The sequence below is a fragment of the Pleurodeles waltl genome, chromosome 3_1, assembly GCF_031143425.1.
Source record: "Pleurodeles waltl isolate 20211129_DDA chromosome 3_1, aPleWal1.hap1.20221129, whole genome shotgun sequence".
Classification (NCBI taxonomy): domain Eukaryota; kingdom Metazoa; phylum Chordata; class Amphibia; order Caudata; family Salamandridae; genus Pleurodeles; species Pleurodeles waltl.
Window position 1 is genome coordinate 1,691,529,417 of NC_090440.1, and position 22,472 is coordinate 1,691,551,888.

The 22,472-nt window shown below is 44.6% G+C and overlaps 1 protein-coding gene across 1 annotated transcript in view; it reads right to left on the reverse strand.

Annotated features, from left to right (window-relative positions):
- MCM3AP (minichromosome maintenance complex component 3 associated protein) overlaps positions 1-22,472 on the reverse strand; it is a 619,735-nt gene that overhangs the window by 558,150 nt on the left and 39,113 nt on the right. Inside the window, exon 3 of the mRNA XM_069225490.1 lies at positions 13,367-13,593. Within this exon, the coding sequence (XP_069081591.1) occupies positions 13,367-13,593 (227 nt within the window). The remainder of the gene's footprint in view (positions 1-13,366; positions 13,594-22,472) is intronic.

Genomic DNA, 22,472 nt, shown 5'->3' on the forward strand with positions numbered 1-22,472 from the left:
TACAATGTTAAGATTCCACGAGGTTACTGGTGGAGTTCTTGGAGGTATGATTCGTTTTAGGCCCTCCATGAAGGCTTTAATGACTGGTACCCTAAATAGGGATTTGGTCTGTTTATTTTGCAAATAAGCAGAAATTGCTGTGAGATGTATTTTGATGGATGAAAAAGCTAGATTTGCTTTTTGTAGGTGGAGTAAATAACCTACGATGTCTTGTATGGACGCATCCAAAGGTGTTATGTGTTTTGCTTGACAGTAGAAAGCAAATCTTTTCCATTTGTTAGCATAACACTGCCTGGTGGTAGGTTTTCTTGCCTGTTTAATGACTTCCATACACTCCGGTGGAAGATTTAGATAGCCAAACTAAGATTGCAGGATCCAGATTGCTAGATTGAGCATCGCTGGATTGGGGTGTCTGATCTGCTGTTTGTGTTGCGTCAGCAGATCTGGCCTGTTTGGGAGTTTGACGTGTGGTACTATTGACAGGTCTAGCAGTGTGGTGTACCATGGCTGGCGTGCCCACGTTGGTGATATAAGTATGAGTTTGTTTTGACGCAGTTTGTTGACCAAAAATGGAATGAGTGGGAGAGGGGGAAAAGCATAAGCAAATATCCCTGACCAGTTGATCCATAGAGCATTGCCCTTGGACCGAGGGTGTGGGTACCTGGACGCAAAGTTTTGGCATTTTGCGTTGTGGTTGGTGGCGAACAGATCTATGTCTGTTGTCCCCCACTGACTAAAGTATTTGTGGAGCACCTGGGGGTGAATTTTCCCACTTGTGAGTTTGCTGGTGATCTCGACTGAGGTTGTCTGCTAACTGATTGTGAATCCCTGGAATGTATTGAGCTATCAGGTGAATGTTGTTGTGAACTGCCCAATGCAAAATATTTTGTGCTAGGAGGCAAAGTTGTGATGAGTGGATTCCACCTTGTTTGTTTAAGTAGTACATTGTTGTCATATTGTCTGTTCTGAGAAGAATGTGTTTGTGAGCAAGAAGAGGTTGAAAGGCTCTTAGCGCTAGAGAGTCTGCTGGCAGTTCTAAGTGATTTATGTGTAATTGCTTCTGTTTGCTGTCCTATTGTCCCGGAGTATTGTGATTGTTGAGGTGCGCTCCCCATCCAATCATTGATGCATCTGTTGTGAGAATGGCGTGAGGCACAGGGTCTTGAAAAGGCCGCCCTTTGTTTAAATTTGTGGGATTCCACCACTGAAGCGAATTGTGTGTTTGGCGGCCTATCAACACTAGATCTTGGAGATGACCCAGTGCCTGCGACCATTGTTTTGCAAGGCACTGTTGTAAGGGCGGCGTGCGTAACCTTGCGTTTGGGACAATGGTGACACATGATGCCATCATGCATAGGAGTTTCATGACATAACGGACAGTGTAGTGCTGATTTGGCTGGATTTGTGGCAACATGGTGTGGAACCATTGCACTCTTTGTGGGCATGGACTTGCAAGCGCCTTTTGAGTGTTGAGTGTAGCTCCTAAGTACTGCTGAATTTGCGATGGTTGCAGGTGTGATTTCTGGTAATTTATTGAGAACCCTAGTGTGTGTAGGGTATCTATTATAACGTGTGTGATGTTGACACTGTTTTTGAGTGTTGGCTTTTATTAGCCAATCGTCGAGATATGGGAATACATGCATATGTTGTCTCCTTATGTATGCTGCTACTACGGCAAGGCATTTTGTAAAGACTCTAGGGGCTGTTATCCCGAAGGGTAATACCTTGAATTGGTAATGTTTTCCTTGTATAACACACCTGAGGTATTTTCTGTGAGCTGGATGGATGGGTATGTGAAAATACGCATCTTTTAAATCCAGTGTTGACACAAATTCTCCCTGTTGCAGCAATGGGACTACATCTTGTAGTGTCACCATGTGAAAGTGTTCTGATCGGATGTAGAGCTGGAGAGTCCTGAGATCGAATATTGGCCTTAGCGTTTTGTCTTTCTTGGGAATAAGGAAGTACAGGGAGTAAACCCCTGTTCCTTTTTGATGATGTGGCACTAGTTCTATGGCTTGTTTGAGCAATAGTGCCTGTACCTCTGTTTGTAACATTGCAAGATGTTGCAATGAAAGTTTGTGCGCTTTTGGGGGAATGTCTGGAGGAAATTGTGTGAACTCTATGCAGTAGCCATGTTGGATAATGGATAGTTCCCATGTGTCTGTTGTGATGTCTAACCATTTCTCGTGGAACATTTTCAGTCTTCCTCCCACAGGGGAAGTGTGTTGAGGGAAGGAGATGACAAAGTCACTGTTTGTTGTTAGCGGCTTGCTTTGAGGATTGGAATTTTCCTCTAGACTTCGGAAATTGTCCTCTGTAGGATCCCCAAAATCCCCCTCTTTGATATTGTGTCTGCTATGAGGGCTTGGATTGTGAGGTGGATGGCTCGGAGGGCTGTGGCCTGAAGCCTCCACTATATTGAGGCTTCCGAAATGTGCCTCTGTATTGGGATGACTAAAGCGCTCCCATCGCTTTAGTAGGGTCTGCATCTTTTTTCATTTTATCTATGGCCGTGTCCACCTGTGTGCAGAATAATTGTTGTTGATTAAAAGGCATGTTGAGGACAGCCTGTTGGATTTCAGGATTAAAACCTGATGACCTGAGCCATGCATGCCGCCTAATGGTGACAGCCGTATTTATAGTCCTTGCGGCTTTATCAGCTGAGTCTAGCGCCGATCATATTTGGTTGTTTGTAATCGCCTGTCCCTCCTCTACTACCTGCTGAGCTCTCTTTTGGTGTTCCTTGGGGAGATGTTGAATAATGTCCTTCATCTCATCCCAATAAGCCCTATCGTATCTAGCGAGGAGGGCCTGCGAATTAGCTATGTCCGCCACGGATTGGCTGCTTGTGACACCACCCTTTTCCCTGCAGCATCAAATTTTTTGCTTTCCTAATCTGGAGGGGGTGCATCTCCAGAGGACTGCGAGTTAGCTCTTTTTCTCGCTGCGCTGACCTCTACTGAATCGAGGGACAGCTGTTGTGTGATATACACCGGGTCTGAGGGTGGTGGTTTGTACTTTTTTCCTACCCTTGGGATTATAGCTCTTCCTTTAACCAGCTCCTGGAATATCTGCTGGGCATGTTTGAGCATACCCGGGAGCATGGGTAGGCTTTGGTATGTGGCGTGGGTTGAGGACAATGTACTGAATAAAAAGTCGTCCTCTATAGGTTCAGTGTGCATGCTTACGTTGTGGAAAGCTGCTGCCCTAGCTAAAACTTGTGTATACGAAGTGCTATCGTCAGGTGGAGAGGGCTCAGATGGGCAGCACTCTGGCCTGTTGTCTGATACAGGGTCATCATAAAGATCCCATGGATCTGTGTCCTGATGTGACTGCATAGTGTGTGTAGGACACTGTGCAGTGGGTGTAGCAGGTGGAGAGACAGTTCGTTGAGGAGAGTGAGGAGGAGACTGTTGAGGAGAAAACTGGTGAGGCAGAGATTTCTCTCTTGGCACTTTAGCAGTTGGCTGATCAGTCTCCAAACGTCCATGGAAGGCCAGTTTTCTTTTAATTTTGAGGGGGAGGTGCTGTTAGGATCTTGCCAGTGTCCTTGTGGATCTGTATCCTGGCTTGTCTGTCATCGAAATCCTCCATTTGTTGTAGCTCTTCCTCAAATCTATGGCTTACTTTAAGCGGTTTTGAAAGTCCATGCTCCTCTGTGTAGGACTGTCTTTTCGGCTCTGAAGCTGGTTTCTTCGGCCTCGAAGGGCCCAGGGTGGTAGTTGGCCTCGGTTCCGAAAGTGACTTTCGGGGTCTCGACTCGATGGGTCGGTGCTGTATGGTTTCGGAGCCTGTGTCTCGACTCGAGTCTGAAGACTTCGAAGCGGGTGTGGCCTTTTTCAGTGCCGAAGGTGTTACTTGGTCACCGGTCGATTCTTTTACGGGTGGAGCCATGGCCTTCCGGCAGTGGTGTCCCCGAGGCTTTATGTTTGGTCTTGTTCTGGGTCGGGTGTACTCACATGCTCGTCTGCTATCGGTGGTTGGTCGACTTCGGATTCCCCGGAATCGGAACCTTGAACGGAGATGGCAGTGTTAATCATCTCCTCCTCTTCCGCGTCGTGGCGTTCGGTGCTCTTGGACACCATCTGTAACCTTCTCGCTCTTTGGTCTCGCAAGGTCTTTTTGGAACGGAAGGATTAGCAGGCTTCACAAGTATCCTCTCGGTGGTCTGGAGACAAACACAGATTACAGACCCAATGTTGATCTGTGTAGGGATACTTGGCGTGACAGAGGGCAGAATCTGAACAGGGTCCGGTCCATGAGGCTTCGACGCTTCTTGCGGTCAGGCCGACCAGGCCCAAGTTGGGCGCGGGTGCCCCGAAGGGCAACCAAAGAGGTGTGTCCGCCGGTACCGAGGTGTTGATGCTAGATGGGACGCGATCGAGAACAATACCGACGAATTTTGATGAATTATACGTTTTTACGACTCGAACAACCGGAGTGAAGAGGAACACATCTGAACCCGATGGCGGAAAGAAAACAATCTAAGATGGAGTCGATGCCCATGCGTAATGGAGCCGAAAAGACTTCTTCGAAGAAAAACAACTTGTAACACTCCGAGCCCAACACTAGATGGCAGGACCTGTGCATAGCATGTGTATCTGCAGCTACACATGCCACCGAATATATATATATATATATATATATATATATATATATATATATATATATATATATATATATATATATATATATGGCACAAGTTATAGTTACTTGAGATAACTCCAACTATAACTCATGAATTTCTATGGTTCTGTACGAGTTCATTCAGAAACCTAACTATAACGTCCCTGTAACCTTTGTTTTTTGCAGTGAATTTCAATGGTTTTTTTTTCATGTAAAGTAATTTTCATTACTATATGTTAATCTAACCACCACCGTGAACAGCCTTTGGCCATGAGCGGAGTTGGCTGTCTGCAGGGCCTGGCCTGCAAACCGTCCTTGTGGCCAACCCTGATAACCACCCAACCCTGAGAGAAAGAGCAAGAAAGAGAAATTGAGAGATTCAGAAAGAGTATTTTAAGCTTTGATGAATAATATATACAGAATTAGATATTTTATAACAAATTAAAAAGATTTAATTTGTCATTTTAAACGAGTAAGATCACCATTCAGTATGAACCTTTAACTTTTGAAGTTTAAAATAAATTAAAGATGTAAAAAGACCAGACACACTTGGAGTAGAACCCTGAACTTTTAGTGTGAGGGTCTGACTTTAACCATTACACCACATGTGACTTCTTGATCTGCTGTTTCCAGACATACTGATTACATTAAACCCACGCGTGTGATAGGAAAGAAACATGAATGTTCCATTACTAGGAAGGTTTAATAGTCAAAACATTAGTGAATTAATAAGAAAATTTGTTACTTACCTGTAACTGCAGTTCTCCAGTATTGGTATCTTTCATAGATTCACATGCTTGAATCATCCCAGTCGTCGAGGTGGGAGCCTCACGGTAAGTTTAAATACATAAAGCAGTAAGTCAGTAAAAGTAAAACAAGTAGGCCCCAGTAAGCCTCCTAGAGTATTTTACAGTCTATCCACTTTGTTTTGTGAAAAGACCCAAACTTCAGTATCAACCAATCAGGATTCAGCCCCTCCCAAACACTCCCAACAGAGGCTGAATTCCCTCAGATTTTCTAGTAGGAGTGTGAAGTTTAATATCTTTATGATAGGGGAGGAGGGTGGGTCGCATGTGAATCTATGAAAGATACCAATACTGGAGAACTGCAGTTACAGGTAAGTAACTAATTTTCTTCTCCAGTATTGGATCTTTCATAGATTCACATGCTTGAATCAGAGTAAAGAGCAGTAATGTCTTCTTAATTAGTGAATTACCTTGACTGTAATTTTATAGTAATTCTTTAAGTGATGTGACTCACATTAGTTCAGCTTTCTACCTCCATCTATATATATATATATATATATATATATATATATATATATATACATACACAAATCAACAGAAGAGCAATAGAAAAGCTGTGTGGCAGAGAGTTTTGACACAATCTGTTTTGTTATTGTTTTGAGGTCTACAACAAGCACATTATTAGAGTAAACCACACTGTGATATAAAATTAGATACTAACGAGACTAAGAACCAATATCGAACATACCTTGAGTGTGGTGGTGGGATGTGTAAGAGGCTCACCTTAACGAAATAGATGCCTCAGCACTGCCTGTCCCACTGCTGTATCGACGTTATTAGTTTCCTCGAGACAGTAATGCCTTGTAAATGTATGCTGGCTGGACCATGTTGCTGCTCTACAGATGCTATGTAGTGGCACCCCTGCAAAGAGTGCAACTGAAGTGGCTACCGATCTTGTAGAGTGGGCTCTCACCTTGGTGAGAAGCAGTTTACCTGCTTTTGAATGGCAGAATTGAATTGCCAGGCCAATCCATCTTGCTATAGTCTGTTTGGACACCACGTGCCCCTTTCTTGTTCCGCCAAATGCTACAAAGAATTGATCAGACTGGCGGATGGTTTGCGTTTTCTGTAGATAAAACTTTAAACATCTTTTAATAGCAAGGGAATGTAATGTCCTTTCAGCTACTGTTTGCGAATTTGGAAAAAAGGTTTTTAATATGACTGGTTCATTCAAGTGAAACGTTGAGGGAACGTTCGGGATGAATTTAGGATTTGTTCGCAGGATCACACCTGAGTGTTTGTGAATTGGAGAAAAGGCTGTTTGACAGTGAAAGCCTGAATGTCGCTGACTCTTTTGGCTGAAGTAAGAGCTAGCAGTAACGCTGTTTTCCATGAGATGAATTTTAGATCAGCTTTGTGGATTGGCTCAAAAGGAGCTTTCATGAGCTGCATCAACACAAAATTCAGGGACCATAATGGAGGAGGTTTTCTAACTGGCGGGAAGACCCGAAAAAGGCCCTTCATGAATTGCTTGACAATTCTTGTGGAACATAATGAGACTCTGTGTGGTGATCTGCGGTATCTGGAGATTGCTGCCAGATGTACCCGAATGGAGGAATATTAAAGTCCTGACTTTGCCAGGAGCAGGAGATATGGAAGTACCTGTTCTGGAGGAGCGGACAAAAGATGTATATCTTCTGCTGCACACCATATACAAAAACGTTTCCATTTAAGTCTATAGATTTTGTTGGTAGTGTCAGCTCTAGCTTTTGCCAAGATGTCTCTACACTCCGGGGAAATGTTGAGGTTCAAGTATTCATTGTATTCAGGAGCCAAGCCGACACATGAAGAGATGACGGATCTGGGTGTCTGACTTGTCCCTGGTGCATCGTTAAAAGAGTCAGACTCTGTCTGAGTCGTAGATGTGGCCGTTCGGAGAGCATGAGGAGCTCCGTGTACCAGACTTGTCTGGGCCATCTGTGAGCTGTGAACAGAAGGCGACACCCCTCTGTCTTCAGTTTGTTGATGACTCTCGGAATGAGCGGGATCGGAGGAAAAGCGTAGGCATAAACTCCGGACCATCTCATCGAAAACGCATTCCCCCACAAACCTTTTTGGGGAAGCCAACTTGCGTAGAACTGGCATTTCTTTTTCTCGAGAGTGGCAAATAGGTCCAGGTTCGGTTTGCCCTATAATAGAAAAAGGCTGTTGAGAGTTTTTTGGTCTAGCTCCCACTCGTGATAAGGAATCACTGTCCTGCTCAGGGTGTCTGCTAGAACGTTGGTTTGCCCTGGCACATGCTCCGCCTTGAGTGAAATATTGTACTTGATGACCAATGTCCAGATTTGCTGTGCTAGCTGCGAGAGTTGTAGGGATCTCGTGCCTCCTTGCTTGTTTAGATAAAACATGCTGGTTGTGTTGTCGGTCTTGATTAAGACGCTTGAATTTTGTATCTTTGGCAAGAAAGCTTTTAGAGCTAAGTGTATTGCCTTGAGTTCTAGGTAATTGATGTGGAGCTGAACCTCTTTCGCATTCCAGGTTCCGCTGATTAGCAGGTCCTGGCAATGCGCACCCCATCCTTCGAGAGAGGCATCCGTTGTTACTATGTAACTGGGTGTTTGAAGAAGGAATGACAGTCCGTTTGACGAATTGGTTAGAGTCGCCCACCACCTCATGGTGTTTTTCATTAGAGGCGTTATGCGGATCTTGTCTTCGAAGGAACCGTTGATCTGGGTCCATTGTATGTCCAATTGCTCTTGCAGGGGTCGCATATGGAGCCTGCAATCTGGGACTAGCGGAATGCATGATGAGATCATCCCTAGCAATGATTTGTAGCTGCGGACTGAAACAAACTTTTTTCTGGAGAGCCTGTCTGCCAAGGAGGTTAACTTTGGTTTCCTCTCCTGAGATGGGTACGCTTTGTTGCGGACTGTGTCTAAAATTGCTCCCAAGAAGTTTAATACGTGTTTGGGGTGGAGCTGAGATTTCTGGTAGTGGACTACAAACCCCAGGCTGTGTAACAATTGAAGGCAATAGGAAATATGACTTATTACTTGCGACTTTGAGGGTGCCTTTATAAGCCAGTCGTCCAGGTAAGGAAAAACCTGGATACCTGACTGGCGGAGATGTGCTGCTACCGGAGCCAACATTTTTGTGAAGATTCTGGGGGCCGATTTGAGACCGAATGGGAGAACTCGGAATTGGAGGTGCATACTCCCCACTCTGAACCTTAGGAATTTGCGGTGGTTGCGATATATGGGGATATGAACATAAGCATCCTGGAGGTCTAGGGATGCCATCAGATCTCCAGCATTTAAAAGACGCAGGACATCTTGAAGTGTTACCATCCTGAACTACTGTTTCTTTTGAAACTTTTTCAGTGCTCTCAAGTCCAGGATGGGGCGCCAGTCTCCTGAGGGTTTCTTTACGAGGAAAAAACGGGAGTAGAATCTTCAGTTCTTTTGAGATAAAGGGACTGGTTCTACCGCTCCTTTTCTCAGCATCACTCTTACTTCCTTGAGGAGTTGGTTCATCCTCAGAGGCGGTGGGCCCGATGGAGGAACAATTGGTGGTGTTTGTGTGAATTCCAGAGTATGACCTCTGGCCACTACATCGAGTACCCATTTGTCCGATGTTATAGCCTCCCATTGGGGGAAATAGGAAGTGATGCGACCTCCGACCCTCGATATTGGTGGGTGGGGAAGTGCTGAGATGACCGGCGGTTCATTGTTTTCTGCCCGTATCTCTTCCTCGGGCAGCTCCTCTTCCTCTAGCTGGATGATTGTAAGCTGCGGCCGGTGGTAACCTATAATGCTGCTGTTGGTGGTACTGGTGTCGTGATCCTGTGGAGGAAGACAGATATTGGGATATGTATAGTTGGTATCCACCTCGAAAGGAGTAATTTCCTCTTCCCCTTGCTCCACGAAAAGGTTGTTTTTTATATTGCACCTAGGGATTTTGCCGTATCGGTATCCGTTTTGATAGCCTGCAACATGTCGTCGACATGTTTCCCAAACAAACTTTCTCCATCAAAAGGCATGTCGAGAACACGACTCTTGACTTCCGGTCTAAATGAAGTAGCCTTAAGCCATCCTTGCCTGCGCAGGACTGCTGCGCCAGCTAATTGTCTGAAGCCAGTGAGAGAAATGTCTATTGCGCTGTCTATAATCTCTGCGGAAACCCTTTCTCCCTCCTGCAACACCTTTTTTGCTTCCACCTTGACGTCTTCTGGCAGTAGATCTACAAAGGCAGACATGTCTGCCCACATTTGGCGTTCGTACCTTCCCAGGATGGCGAGGGAGTTAGCCGCCTTAACTGTGACCGCTGCAACAGAGGAGAATTTTTTGCCGATGTTGTCTAATCTCCTTCCTTCTTTGTCTGGGGGAGACGCTATAGGTGCGGAGGGGTTTTTGGAACGTCGCTGAGCCGCCTGTGATATGACAGAATCAGGTTTTGGCTGCGAGACTAGACAGGCCGGAGAATCATCTGGGGCCTTGTACTTTTTCTCCAGTCTTGGCATTTGTGAAGGCACTGTTGCCGGATTCTTCATTGCCTTCAAACCCTCCTGCCACAAGAAATCTACAATGGGTATAGCTCTTACCGATCTTTTTGATGGCTCTTTGAAGTCGGACAAAAAAACATTCGGTTTCATGAGAAACAATTGAAAGGCCAAAACGTTTTGCCGCTCTCTCTATTAAATTAAATTATGAAAGCCTCCTATGTCCTCTGGAGGAGAATCTACCGGACCTGCTGGCGGTGGAGATGGTGTGGGGACGACAATCATCCCATTCACTAGCCGCCGAATCTCTTAGCTCCCCCTCTTCCCTTTCGTCATCTGACGAGGGATGAGCTTCCTGAGTTTGGCTAGTTACCGGTATGCTAGCCTGTTGTGTTTCCGAAAGATTAGTAGTCTGGGTTTGCCGAGGTGTCTGGTAGCTTTCAGGTCTAGATGGCGTGGTCTGAGTTGTGGGTGGAAACCTTTTATAGTAGTCATTCAACATATATTGTAGGTCTGCTACTAGTGTGCTAGGCATGGCGAGGGGCGATTGTTGTTCTGCCTGTGGATAGGATGTTGAGGCTGGAAATGCTGCTCCTCCTCATCAAACTCTTGGCATTTGACATTGAGTTGGGACGGGCTACTAGCTGCCCCAAACATTCCATCGTTTTGAGAGTATGCATCATCGTCACCATCATCTAAAAGATGTTGTGGTGGGTATGGCAACACTTTACTTGGTGAGGTATGCATTGGCAGAATATTAGACGACTTGTCCCCCATGGTAGTAAGTGAAAGGGGTAAGAACCTGGTGGAGTCGTCCTGATGATATGAAGAATGGTGCGGCGAAGTATCCAGGTAGGTCGATGGTTTATACACTGTTAGTGCTGTGGACGATATGATCGTCGACGGTTCCCTCGCCAATGGTTCTCTCGTCGACGGGTCACTTTATGGACGATGGTTCCTTCGTCGACCGTTGTTTCATCAACATATCGTCTGTAGGTGCCGTCGCCGGCAGTGCCTTTTTAAACCTCATTGAGGGGTGCTTCATAGATGGGAATGCCCAGGTCGATTGGTGAACCCAGGAGGCCTCCGCTGTCGACGATGTGGTTGCCGACGAAGCTTTCTTAAAAAATGTTGCCGTAATTATCGGCGTTGACTATAACGGCGACGATGTCATAATCATCGGTGAGACCGCTGTTGTGAACGTCGACGATACAGTAGTAGATGTTACCGTCGACACCGTAGTCGGTTGTTTTTTCCCTGAAGAGACTTTTTCTGGCTCTTTTTGGGGTGACAGAGACAGGGATGCCTTTTGTGAGGTGCCTTTTCGATGCAAAGGCATAGTAGGCTCTGAATGAACCTTTTTTGGCAAATGTTTTAGTGTCTCTGAGTGGGAAACATCCTTTTTTGTCTCACCTTCATTGGTGGCTCATCAGACCCTCTACTTCTCTCACCTGTTCTTTTGTGAGGGCGAGAAGCCTGTGATGACGCTTCACTGTCGTCTGAGGAAGGATGTTCTATGGCTTTCTGTTTTTGCAGCCATAACAGAATTCTACCCTCACGGTCTTTGAGGGTTTTTTGACTAAAGGTGCGACAGATTTTGCAGTCTCTCACCTTGTGGTCTGGATGGAGGCAGTAGATACACCTCTTGAGGGGGTCATTAACATGCAGTCTCTTCTTCCCACAATTGTCACAGTCTCTGAACAGACCCTTCTTTGTCTTTTCAGACATAGTAAAGCTGTAGAGCTAGTTTCCTGAGAGAAACAATCTTCAGTCAGGAAATAAGGAAAAAACTGAGCAGAGCTCAGGGAGACTCCCTTCACACGACGTGTGGTAGAAAATCTGAGGGAATTCAGCCTCTGTTGGGAGTGTTTGGGAGGGGCTGAATCCTGATTGGTTGATACTGAAGTTTGGGTCTTTTCACAAAACAAAGTGGATAGACTGTAAAATACTCTAGGAGGCCTACTTGTTTTACTTTTACTGACTTACTGCTTTATGTATTTAAACTTACAGTGAGGCTCCCACCTCGATGACGGGGATGATTCAAGCATGTGAATCTATGAAAGATCCAATACTGGAGAAGCACACTGCCTAGCCATACTAGGATTTGAAACTTCAGCCTTCTGAATGGTCCCCAGGGTCATCAGTGATTCCTCGAGGGGGGCTGTGCACCCCCCCCAACCTAAATTAGCCCCAGGGAGGTGGTTGTCCCTGGGGCTCCGAAACAGATCCCCTTCATTATTTTATGAAAGCCCTGGGGTTGGTGGCCGTCACCGGGGCTGAGAGGGGGCTAGACAACCCCCTACATTTAATTTATTTGAAGCCCGGGAGAGGTGGTGATCCCTGGGGCAGGGCAGCCTGAAACAGACCACCCCTCATTGTTTAATTTTAGCCCCAGGAAGGTGGTGGTCCCCAGGGCTGTTGGGGGGGGGGGGGGGAGGGGGGGGGGGGGGGGGGGGAGTATGGCGATTTGCACTGCCCCACCTCACATATGATTGAAGCCCTGAGTAGGTAGGGGGCTATCCTACCCCCCCCCCAACATTCCAGATTTAAGTTAGCACCGGGGAAGTGGTAGTCCCCCGAGGCATGGAGGTGGCTGCGTGCCCCCCCATTTTAATTACTAATCGCTCCGTGGGAGCTTTTGGAGGAGGCCCTCATACCACTCTTGAATTAATTGCCCCAATGCCCCCAGGACCTGGCCTGCCCTGGAGCTAATTAAAAGAAAAGGGCAGGAGACCGCCCTTTTGAAAAAAAAGTTACAAAATAAAAACAAATAAAGAAATATATATATATATATAAACAAAAAAAAAAGAAAAATCAGAAAATCTGCGGTTCCTGATCTTTCAAAAAAAAAATTGGGAGTGCTTTTTAGAGCTGGCAGGGTACCTCTGGGACCCCAACAACACAGCTAGGGGGTCAGGGTGTCCTTACCCTGGCTCTTTAAAAAATAAAAATAAATGTTTTACCTTTTTTATGGGACTCGGCTGAAGCGGAGTCTCAAGATGACTGCCAACACTTCCTGCTTGAAGTGTTGACATCCAATCAGATATCTGCATGGGGACCGCCGGATCTGTGGAAGATCTGCGTCCCTATATATGTATATATATATTTTTTTTAGCTTAAATTACTCCAAAAACTACGTAACAGATTCAAAAAGCGTACTCTGCAGAACAGCATTACCTTCCTTCCTTTGGTGTAGCTCCGTTCAGCTGTTTGGGCTGTAGGCGTTTAAAGACCCTATGGAAAAATGAATGGAGAAAACGCGATTTGGGACCCCCTGATTTTCTTGGTCTTAGCTTGACAGCTCACCGTAAAATGTTCAAGACAGCAGCTGAACTGACCAAAGTAAATGTTTTGAAAATTTTGTAAAGATTAGTGATGCGGTGAAAAATAGGTCCCAACTACAACTACATTTGACTGCTTAAAGGACATGGTTCCAATAATAACGATCTGGCAGACTAATGTGTTCTTATCGGTATACGGTCGGCAGACTCACATGGTTTTGGAAATGAATGGTTACCGCCTTTTTCTCTGGTCTGCAATAAATGCGCCCAACTTTGCCATAGCGATCAAATTTCTTCTTGATGATTCCTGGTTTATTGAGGTGATCGGGGATGTTTTTGATTTGAATTGCTGTGGGCTCACTCGGAGAGAGTTCACCAACAATACCTGCACTGCTGCTCCTGCGCCGAAGCTGCCGCTGAGCATTCTTACCAGCAGAATCTGTGAAGAGTTTTGGTGGAAAGGGGAAAAGTGGGATGGAAGCAGAGAAACAGAGGAAGAAACAGTGAGGAAGGACATACAATTTGTATGACTGTTGTATCACTTACCACACTTGTTGTAATGCAAGTTTACATTCCAGATTAATTTAAGGTAAACTAGACTAATGCCAGGGCTATTGATAAATACATAACACAGAGAAATATTAATGTCAAATTCAGTTGTGTTGCTTAGCTGCAGTCCATTGCACACAATCAAACAACTATTCCTAAATAATGATCTAAAAGGGTGTATTCCATGCTGATGAGTAAAAGTGCAAAGTGTTCAAAAGTGCATAAAATGGGTGGATGGCAGCCAGTCACAAGCTAACATTTCCCACACCTGCATTGACTGTCATGATCACCTCAGTTTTGAGGGCAGCATCACCGGAAAGGGGAGAATTTTGCCTTTCCAGTGATGCCGTTCTCAAACAATTCCCTGCTTGTGGATTGCAGATGCACCATGATTCATGAGCAGGAAACCACTAGATGCCAGAGAATCTACTAAACCACCAGAGATTTAGTGTTTTCGTGGAGGTGGACTTCCTGGTATATAGGCCAAACCTACCATGGGGGCATTATTATGTTTTGAAAAAACGGGCCTGGGATTATTATTGCTCCACCCAATGGAAAACTAAATGACGACAAAATGCCACTCACATATTCTGAGAGTCAGCCCTCCTGAGACACGGAACAACCCCCCAGGGGGCAATTCTTTTTTTTTTTTTTTTTTTTTTTTAGTTTTCATTGCACCCCTCAGGGGACAAACGACCCTCATTAACTGGATCACAATGGAGTGCACAGGCCCATGTAATGGGCATGCTGTTAGTGTTGATTTTCCTGCTATTACACAAACATTGCTTCAGCAAGCAGAAGGCATGCGGTCTTCTATACCGTACAAAACACCTATCCAGCCAGTCTTTTCAAATTCAAAACTGCACCAATGTTGAAATGTGAGCTTCTTCTTAGGTGTGGTCTTTGATTTTGCTAAAATAAATAAAGGCAAGACTTTCAAAGATTTTGTATTGTTTGTGTGCCTTTTTATGCAAACCAGACATAAATTTCTTGTTGTGAGTTTTAAAAGGCAACACAAATGGCTATTTGCATTGTTTTGTTTGAAAAAAAAAAAAAAAAAAAAACTTTACACCAGGGATGAATTCCATAGGTGGTGCATGGACATTTCCGTGCATCTACCCTTGGTGTTAGATGCGAATCGATATTTACAAACACTTGTAGGCATGGATTTGTGCCAAAACCCAGCACGTGCCTGAGGCTGGCATAACATGGAAATAGCATCTCCTTGTTATTTCCTGTTTGCATGTGTGCTGCAGTCTTTTTGCCCATTGACTATGTCCATCTCTTTCTGGATTTTGACATCCTTGAGGAAACTGAGCACCAAACAAATCTGCGAGCTGAACAGTTTCTGATGAAGCAGAGGTAGACTTGGGCCTCATTCTAAAGCCTACCAGTGGACTCCCACTTCACTTGAGAAGTTGAGGAAATTTCTGGGCCTTATGTTCAAAATGCAGGTACTGTACAAAGCAAGCGCACAATTCTACCTGTCTACTTGAAAGGCTTGGATAGCGTGCCGCTTTACACCGGTCACAAGCCGAGATAGTTTTTTGCTATTGCAGCATGTGCTGCATTTCAATGATAATTCTGCTGTTACACCCTGGTACCATCCGGGCCATGACATCTTGTTCAAATTTCAGAGTGCTATGGAACATTTGTCTGTCAGATTTCCAGACATTCCTACTCCTGGATAGAATATAGCCACTGATGAGTCTGTGATCCTGTACAAAGGGTGGTGGCTACTCAGGCAGTACATTTCTAGCGAAGGAGCTTGTTACGACTCCAAAATGTACAGTGAGAGTTCTACTAGGTATTTATACAGCCTGACAGAATAGATAGCAAAGGACAACCCTCTAAATCCTGTAGGTTGCCTTTCCACCCTAGGAATCAGGACAAACTTTGAAGGGGGCTTTTCCAATCACTCTTCCTAAAGATGATAACCATTATGTGGGCAATTTCTATACAGGAGTAGAACTGTTCAGTGAGCTGTACAAAGCTGTCACCGTGACATACAGTACAGTCTGATGTCGCTGCAAGTGATTCCCGCAGGAACTTGTTTGCATGAAGGTCCTAAAATCCCAGAGAACTGTGTTCCATTCCTTCAAACTGCTCGCAGTCCAATTCTTCGAAAGTCAGGATATGTGCATGCTCACTACAATCTGTGATGAGAGCACTTCCTCAGTCACGGTTTGGGTCAACTGGCTGATGATCACAAGTCCATCTGTATAGTTTATTATCCACACTACTTGTTGCTTGCTGTAATAAACTTGCACTTGGAATAAGAAGTTGCGTATCCCACCTGACCCAGAAGGCAACATACGATGCGTGTGTTGTTTACCATCAGACCACCACAGGAAGACTGATGTCTTTTCTTAACTTTCAGTTGACCAACATCAGAAGTTTTATTGCTGCAGAAACAGTAGCCTCTTCTTTATCTGCTGCAAAGGATGCTGCAAGATATGACCATGTCATTGTTGCAGAGTCTGCTCTAGGCAAGGTTAAGAGAAAGAAGATTTTTTTGTTACTGTCCCCAGTATCCATCTCAGCCAGGCGTATGTTTTTTTTTAACTTGCTTTATATTGTACCATACAGAAGTGAAGTCTTGGGACATAGTCTTATGTGGAGCTACTCTAGGATTGGCCTTTAAATGGCTGTGATTAGATACATTACTTCCCTGGGACACTACTTTACTAGACAAGCAACCTTTTAAATCAGCTTTTCCCAATCTGTGGTCCGCAGACACCAGGGGTCCGTAGGCATCAAGGCCTTGGCCAGCAGGAAGGCACTTCGTCAGCTGGGGACTCTCGACAGAGACATTTAAGTGTTTTTATATTTGGTACTTCAGTTGTGCAGCAGTTTTAAAAACCCGCAAAGTTATTGTATATCCAGCAGTTTTCGGACAAAAATAAAATAAACTGTCAAGGTAATTCTAGTGATTATTGTACATGCTGGAGAGAGATGGGAGTTTTGTCTAGTGGCAGTTTCGGCTCATCTAAGGTAGCGCATATGGTTAATTTGCCTGCAGCATGTAACGAGTATCATGCATATCAAAGAACAGTATTTTATGTGCATAGTACAGTGGTTTACTGCTTATGTCACAGGGAGTTTTGTTACTGTGTGGTTCCCAAGTTACAATCATATTCAAGCACAATGAGCTTTGTACTGCCATTAAAGAGCTGCATGCAAACTGCATGGTACAAGTTGGAAAGTTATGCTTTTTCCCCTGTCTTTCGTTATCCTGATGCTGCTAAGAAACAAAATGTTAATGTAGAAATAAATTCTTACTATTAGAGTCAACGTTGACCACTGTGTTATTATCTGAATCCTGAGTTTGTGCTTCTGTCAAACAAGCACTCTTAGAAAATGCTTACAAGTATGGACGAAGTGAATCCTATATCTTGTAGCCCTTTTTGCCTTACGTAACATTTTGTATACACCGATTTACATATGTAGGATTCATTGTCTTTGTATGTGTGTGATGTAAAATGCTCCGTCACCCTACACTGGTATGAGAGGTGATAGAAAACAAATGAAATACATGTGACAGAGGGGTTACGGAGAGATGATAGGCACTTAAGGTTTTACTTCCTTTCCCTGTCACATATTTATGTGAAGAAGCTTTCTCAGATCTTATGTACCTAAAAAATAATTAAACTTTCCGAAATAAAACCAAACATTGAAAAGTTAGTCGCCGAGATGTAGCACCAACCTTCCCAATAAATTGTTCAATTTTTGCATATTTTTTCAACATAAAATAATAAAATCTTTAGTAATTTGAGTATTTGGTGAGTACTTGTTTATATATTTTGTGCAAATTATTGTTATAATGTTTGAAATTAAAATCGCACAAATTGCTTGGGGGTACCCAACTTCCAGTAATGATTTCACGGGGTCCTCAGGAGTCAAAAGGTTGGGAACCACTGTTTTAAATTGTTTCCTCTACTTGAGAAAATTTTTGACTTACTTATGGCTTGCTTGACACCTTTATCCAAAACCAGAATGAGGTAGGTGTTCTACTCACCATATGATCAATGTACTACAGTCATCCCACTGCACACAAAGATGGACAGAATAAAGGACACGTTGTAAATATGCATCCAGTGTGGGAAAACCTAAAGCCTTCAATAGTTTTTGAAGTACTCTTTTAGAGAATATAGGACAATCTTCCCCAGCATGTTTACCTTAGTTTCAAAGTAGGAGAGATACAATACCATCACTTCATCTTCACCAAAGCATTTGATGCCATGAGCGCTGCACTCACCCAAACACTCAATGACTACATCAGTCAACTAACCAGATGACTCCAAACCATAAAGAACGCAGGAGCCCGGCTCAACCTCTGACCCTGCACACACATCATCCAGCACTTGAAGGAACTTCACTGGCTCCCAATCCAAAAGGGAGCTCTCTTCAAAGTCTTCGAGCACACATTCAAAGTGTTACACAACACTGAGCTAGCATACCTCAACAATGGCATCATATTTCAGAAACCTTCCAGACAACTGACCTCAGCCGACTCCTACTCTCACAAATCCCATGCATACGCAGCACCAGAACCAGCAGCCTTACTTTCTCTCACCGTGCTCCAAAAGCCTCAAACAACCTCTGTTACTTATCAGAGCAGTCTCTTAAATTCCTGAATTCCGCAGGAAGATAAAGCCTTGGGTCTTCAACTAGGACAATTCATGGCTCGGTTCAGGCTACTCCATCAGCGGCAGGATCACACCCCCGGTGATAGTTTGCTTTACAAACACATAAAATTACACAGAACGCCATTTCTAGTACTACACACATGGCTCTTATGTTTGATCTGCTTGTCATATTTATCCTCCGTCAGAATATGGTAGATGTTTTATTTGGTATATGACACTGCACATAGTGGACGGGACATATTCCATATTGTCATAGAGTACCCTCTACGCCAAAAATTAATTTATAAGTTTTGAGAATGTAGGATGGTCTTCCACGGCATATTTACCTTGGTTTCAAAAGTAGATGTGCTTACTAGGTTTGAGGAATCTAGGCCCCGAAGTATCCCCGGAGAGCCAACTCACAACCACAACTGGAAGACGTTGGAGTTAACACAGTGACTGCATGCACTACATAAAGGTGCATGAAAGACATCTTCCTGAGCCTCAAGTGGCTCTCATGGGAGCCATTACTACTGGTTCAGTTGGCACGTGTTTGGTATTATTAAGGATGTCGAGGGTGGCAGATAGCAGACAGGCAGCAAAAGTCTAGTATAAGTTTATTTTAATTTGGGATGGTGTGAGGGGCTGGTGAGGCACTAAGCAACAACATGTCTGGCCATTTGCATGTAGAGGTTTGCTTGTGATGTGTTTGTATACAAGCTAGTTGATGACTGTTAGCATATGAGTGTGATGGGCCTTTGACTGGCGGCAGTATGTTGATATGAGTGTTCTGCAGTGCTGGATCGGGCCTGTGGCCGGCAGTATTTAAGTCATTGAGTGTGGTGTGTGAAAGATGTGTGAATATCCTGTGAAGTATTTGAGGTCTTGACATGGCTTTACAGCACCTCCATTAGTCAGCGGTTCAAAATTCTGATACGGTTATTAATATTTGTTCTTTGAAGCTAGCACATCTGGGTGTCCCAGTCTGTACTTCAGTAGGGGATGGATTCCGAAGGAACAATAGCAACCATTCACATTTTTGAGAACTGAACAACCTGAGGTGTCCAGGTTGGTGTAACTTATATTGATACCACTCACTTTTTCACAATGCCATGCAAACTTCAAAATTTGCCTAAGTGGCTAAATTAAGCATTTTCTTTACATTTTGTGAGGGAAAACTATGGACTTTGTGGGGATCTACAAATTTCCAATCACCCATAATTCCCAGATGTCTTCACATAAAAATAAAACTCAATTTGTGTGGGTGGGCCTAGCGTCTGCAATAAGAAAGAGCACAAAATGAAACATGATTGTATTTTGTGTACTTCCAGATTTCAGAACACTCCCTCACAGAATGGTGAGGGAAATATGCGTTTTTAGCTAAAGGTTGAGGTTTGCAGGACATTGTGAATTAGAAAACATTGTGGGATCCATGAGAAGAAAACCACCTAGGACTCCTCCTCCTGGTGTCTAGTTTTCAGAAATGTTTAGGTTACGTAGGTTTTGTTGGGTGAGGACTGAGTTACAGCCCAAAATCCACAGCTATCTAAGGAGTCAATAAAGGTGTTTTGAGCGGAAAAAAATGATATGTTCAAGTTGTGTCTTGGACTCTTTCCTGTTGCGGGCAAAAGGCCCACCCACATAAGTGAGGTATAATATTTAGCGTGAGACTAGGGGATTGTTTGGTGGTAGGAAATATTTGTCTCTTGGCAGATTCTATAACTTTCCCCTCACAGAAATGTGAGGAAAATGTGTACTTTTAGCCAAAGTTTGAGAATTGCAAGGGCTTCTGGGTAAGACAACCCACTTTAGAACAACACGTCACACCACCCTGGACATTCCCATGTGTCTAGTTTTCAGAAATGTATGGGCATGGGGGGGGGGGGGTTCCTGAGTGGAGGCTGAGGTAGGCCCCAAAATCTGCAGCTTCCCACATTGTGAAAAAGCATGGATTCTGCTGGGTGAAACACAGTGGTCACACTTTAGGGTGTTTTGTGCTGCTGGCACCAGGCCCTGCCATACAAGTGGGGTATCATTTTTTTTCGGGATACGAGTGGGGACATAAAACAGTAGAACATTTGTTATTACCAACTGGATTTCTCTGCATTTTTGCCTTCCTAATGCAAGCCAGTGAACAAGAAAAAAGACATTTAGCAAAATGCCCACAGAATCACATGCTTGTATGAATACCCACAAATTCGGAGGTGTACAAATAACCACTGCTCCTAAACTCAGTATCTGGTATATATTTCAGAAATACACAGGTTTCCTTCATACCATTTTCACTCTTTATATTTTACCACATAAACGGCTCTATACTTGTTATTCACTGAAAAACCATTGTAAGGGGCAGCTAAGTTGTTTGCTCAGGATACCTTGAGTTCTAGGAGAACCTACTATATAGTTGGGAGAACCTGTTTAGGCCCACTACCAGAAGGGTCTGGTAGGCATAATGATATATTGCTTTTGTTCATCGGCAATCATGACAAGAAGTTATGTGCAAGGGCGATTATTGCTTTTATTCTAGATTTTCCTGGGCAAAAAAGTGTTTTGGGTAAACCAAGAGAACTATTACCATGTGCAAGGGTAATAATATGAAAATTCTTTTGGTGGTTGTAGGTAGCTGGCTCTTTATATAGTGGACCAAAAAGAGGTACATTGTGCAAAGAACTCTGGCAAATCCCAAAGGTATAACAAAGGCACAAATGACAACCCAAATGCTCTCTTTTGTGGTAGTCTGGGCGAGCAGTTAGACATATCAGAGGGTAGTGCTAAGCATGTAAATCACACACATAGGCAGTGAGACACGCACTCTTAGAAATCCAACCCCAATTTATAAAATAATAATACGTACTTTCATACAGATTTAGGCACCAAGATCACCGGAAAAAAGGTGGGTATTTCTCAAGTTAGGAACTTTTAGAATTTGCAAAAGTTGACACTGCAGTTTTCAGAGACAACAATGTTATCCTATTTAGGAAGTACCGCACACAGGTATAGTAAAGTCACTTATGGGACCAATCTCCGGGTCTTAAGGTAAATAAAGGGCAAGGTCCAAAGCCACATCAACAGGTCACCTCAGGCAGCACTGGGGTGGCGGGGTGAAGTGGTGCAGTTCAGCATCTGGTGCCCCGTGTAGGTCTATGGGGACTGGTTCAGTGACACAGACGCTGCAGGGGTGGTCTGAGAGTCCAGTCCGCGTGAACCACCAAGGGGGTTAAAGTCATGCGATGCTCGGGATGCAGAACACCAGTGGTCCTGTTCTCCTCAGTCCAGGGCGGCTGGGTGCAGAGGGAGTTTGCACCGCTGGGTTTTCAGGCACCGGAGGCAGTCACAGTAGAGGGGGGCCCACAGAACCAGGCTGCAGGTGTGGGCTGGGGTACCAGTTCAGCTGAACCAGCAAGTGTGCTCGGGTCTCACAAGCCTGGGGGTATGTATGGACACCAGTGGTCCTCTTCTCCTCGTTTCAGGGCGTCTGGGTGCAGGGGACCATGGGGTCTCCCTCACCAGAGGAGGTCGCAGTGAATAGGTGGGGGGGGGGGGTTGTCTGCAGAAAGCGGTTGCAGGTACTGTCGAGAAGTCCACAGTGGGTGAACACCGTAGGCCCAGTTCAGCTCAGGATAGGCAGCTTGAGTGGGGTGGTGATGTCCGGTGACGGGTTTTGGTAGTCCCGGTCCTCATAGTTCTTTCTTTGGTTGCCAACAGATGCAGGGAAGCAGCTCCTCAGCTCCAAGGGATTTCTTCTTGGCAATTTGAGAAGTACTGGCAGCTCTCCCAGTTTCTTGGAGGCTGCAGCAGCAGGACAGTTCAGTTGCTCCTCTAGGGTCAGGTGCAGCAGGTAGGCTAGCAAGGCTGACGCCAAGCCTGTTGTGTTCCTCGGTTCTCAGGTTCAACAGGCTTCTTGTTCGCTCCTTTTGTGTCCAGCAAAGATCTGAGGTCCTGGTATCTGGGCCCCTAAATACTCAATTTAGGGGGGCATTGAGGGGAGTGAAGGGTGGTAGCTGATGGACTACTTACTCTTTGAGTCACTAGACCCCTCTATATGACAGCTTCCTTTTGGGCGTGAGCGTCACCCTATCCTAGACTTCAAGTTCCACCACACACACAAGATGGCGGAATTCCCACAGGTGTGTTCACTTCA